The following is a 2,575-nucleotide window of genomic DNA, read 5'->3' on the forward strand; positions in this document are numbered from 1 at the left end:
TCCTGAAAACAGTCTTTGGAATATCACATTCCTTACTCTTAATTGATTGTAGCTAGATCTAAGGTCTATCTTGGAAAAAAAAGTGGCACCCTAATGTTGATCAAAGAGATCATCAATTCTCGGAAGAGGATATTTATTCTTGATAGTAACCTTGTTCAATTGATGGTAGTTTATAATCATTCTAAGAGAACCATCCTTCTTCCTCACAAATAAGACCAGAGCACCCCAAGGTGAGACACTTGGTCGAATAAAGCCCTTCTCAAGGAGATCTTTCAACTGCTTTTTTAGCTCTTTTAACTCTGCTGGTGCCATCCTATATGGTAGAATAGATATAGGACGAGTATCGAAAAGATGATCTATACTGAAATCTATTTATCTCTTAGGAAGGACTCTGGGAAGATCGTTTGGAAAGACCTCTGGAAATTCACTCACAACTGGAACTGACTCAATAAGAGGCGTCTCAACACTAGAATCATTAACTCTTGCTAAGTGATAGACACACCCCTTGGAAACAAACTTTCTCGCCTTGCGGTACGAAATGAAAAAACCCTTAGGCACTACTGATCTACTACTCCATTCTATAATTGGCTCATTAGGAATTCAGAACTTAACAACTCGAGTTCTACAATCAATGAAGACATAACATACATGAAGCCAGTCCATACCATGAATAACATCAAAGCCTACCATGTCTAACTCAACTAAAGCAACCATGGTGTTCTTGTTATAAACGGAAATAACACAATCACGATAGACTCTCTAAGCTAGAATAGACTTACCAACAGGTGTAGAAACACTGAAGGGCTCACAAAGTTTCTCAAGAAGAATATCAAAATTCATCGCAACATATGGAGTCATAAAAGATACACTCACCTCTAGATCTAGCAAGGCATAAACATCAAAAGTAAAGACTTTGATCATACTAGTGACAACATCTGGAGAATTCTCTTGCTCTTGACGACTAGTAATTGCATATTAGCGGTTTGCTTCTCCGCCAGTCCCTGAAGTGGCTCCTCTAGGTGTAGCCCTGTCTGGTGGAGTAACTGAAGAAGATTGTGTTCTCTTGCCCCTATTACCATTTCCTTGCCTGTTCTTAGGACACTCTTTCATGATGTGACCCTCGTGACCACACTTGAAACAACCAATAGAGCTATCGCGACACACACTTGTGTGGTTCCTACCTCACGCAACACATGTAGGAGCCCAATTGCCTCCTTGTGCGACAACACCCTGAGACTCAGCAGGTTTAGCTTTGAAATTTTGTGAATTCTGACTACTAGAATCACCTTTGTAATTTGGTGCAGGTGCACTAGCAGATGATGGAGTCGGTCTCTTTTTCTTATATTGAAAGGAAGACCAGTTCACATTACTACTTTGCTGCCCGGACTCATTCCCTATCTTAGCTTTCTTGTTTCTAAATTCTTCTCTATCCCTCAGCTTCTCTTCCTAAGCCTGCTGCACATAAACCAGAAGTCTCACTATTTCCATGTCCCTTATAAGCATCACTGTCTTGCCCTCCTTACTTTAAAGACGAGAGAACCCATCAACAAACATACTCATCTTGCTCCTCATCTCAGCAACTATCTCCGGAGCATATCAGGAAAGTTGTGTAAACTTCATGTTGTACTCATGAACATTCATAGGTTCCTACTTAAGGGTAAGGAATTCCTGTACCTTGGCTTCTCTTAGCTCACGTGGAAAGAAACTGCCCAAGAAAGCACTCTCGAACACAATCCAACTCAAAATTGGTGCATCGTCAGCCCTACTCTTCTTCCACTGGTCAAACCAAGTCCTCGTATTACACTTCAGTTGATAGGAAGCTAGTTCCACTCGCTTAGCATCGACAACATGCATAACCTCAAACACCTTTTGCAGTTCCTTTATAAAATTTCCCGGATCCTCTGCGGTGCTTGAACCCTTGAAGCCTGGAGGATTCATCCTCAAGAACTCACGGATCCTTGAAGTATGAGCCAATTCCTATCTAGCCCCTCTTTGTTGTCCAACTTGGTTGGTCACATCTTGACCTAGCATTTGGATTGCTTCCTGAAATTCAGCATTAGTGACTTCTCCTTGAGGTTGCACTTCTGGGGCATTAGATACCCCTTGCTCTTCAACTTTCCTCCTAGCAGGATGACCTCAGACAAGTCTTCGTGGAGGCATAATCTGAAAGACATGCGCAAGCACAAGTTAGAAGGAAACTTTACAGAGATTAATCTATCACACAAAATGAATATGAAAGAAGTGAGATAGTTCCTAAATGTTGCAGCCTTGTAATTTTAGATGTGGCGCGCTTCACACCGATAACAAGGACTCTACAGACACGGCTTCATAGACTCCCTATGACTCTTGAACTCTGTGCTCTGATATCAAGTTTGTCATACCCCGAGCCTACACCCTGGGTGGGAATGGCACTCGAGAACCATTGTTGGCCCTAAGTGAAAGTTCGGCCTGGCTTAACTAGCAGAAGACTTAAACCACAATAAGCAACTTCAAAATATACTCATGCAAATAACTTAGAATGCCTTGAAATAAATATATGTCTGGCCAAAATGGCAACTCAAGTCTTAACATAAAC

The 2,575-nt window shown here is 41.6% G+C and overlaps 1 protein-coding gene across 1 annotated transcript; it reads right to left on the reverse strand.

The window, feature by feature from the left end:
* Positions 1-975: 975 nt before the first annotated feature.
* LOC125864025 (uncharacterized) lies at positions 976-1,938 on the reverse strand. The gene is made up of 3 exons (XM_049543976.1): positions 1,675-1,938; positions 1,187-1,338; positions 976-1,087 (listed from the first exon to the last, which is right to left on the reverse strand). Exons 1-3 carry the CDS (start codon positions 1,936-1,938, stop codon positions 976-978), a joined length of 528 nt encoding a protein of 175 aa, XP_049399933.1.
* Between the last annotated feature and the right edge of the window lie 637 nt (positions 1,939-2,575).

Source organism: Solanum stenotomum, chromosome 5 (assembly GCF_019186545.1).
Source record: "Solanum stenotomum isolate F172 chromosome 5, ASM1918654v1, whole genome shotgun sequence".
NCBI lineage: Eukaryota > Viridiplantae > Streptophyta > Magnoliopsida > Solanales > Solanaceae > Solanum > Solanum stenotomum.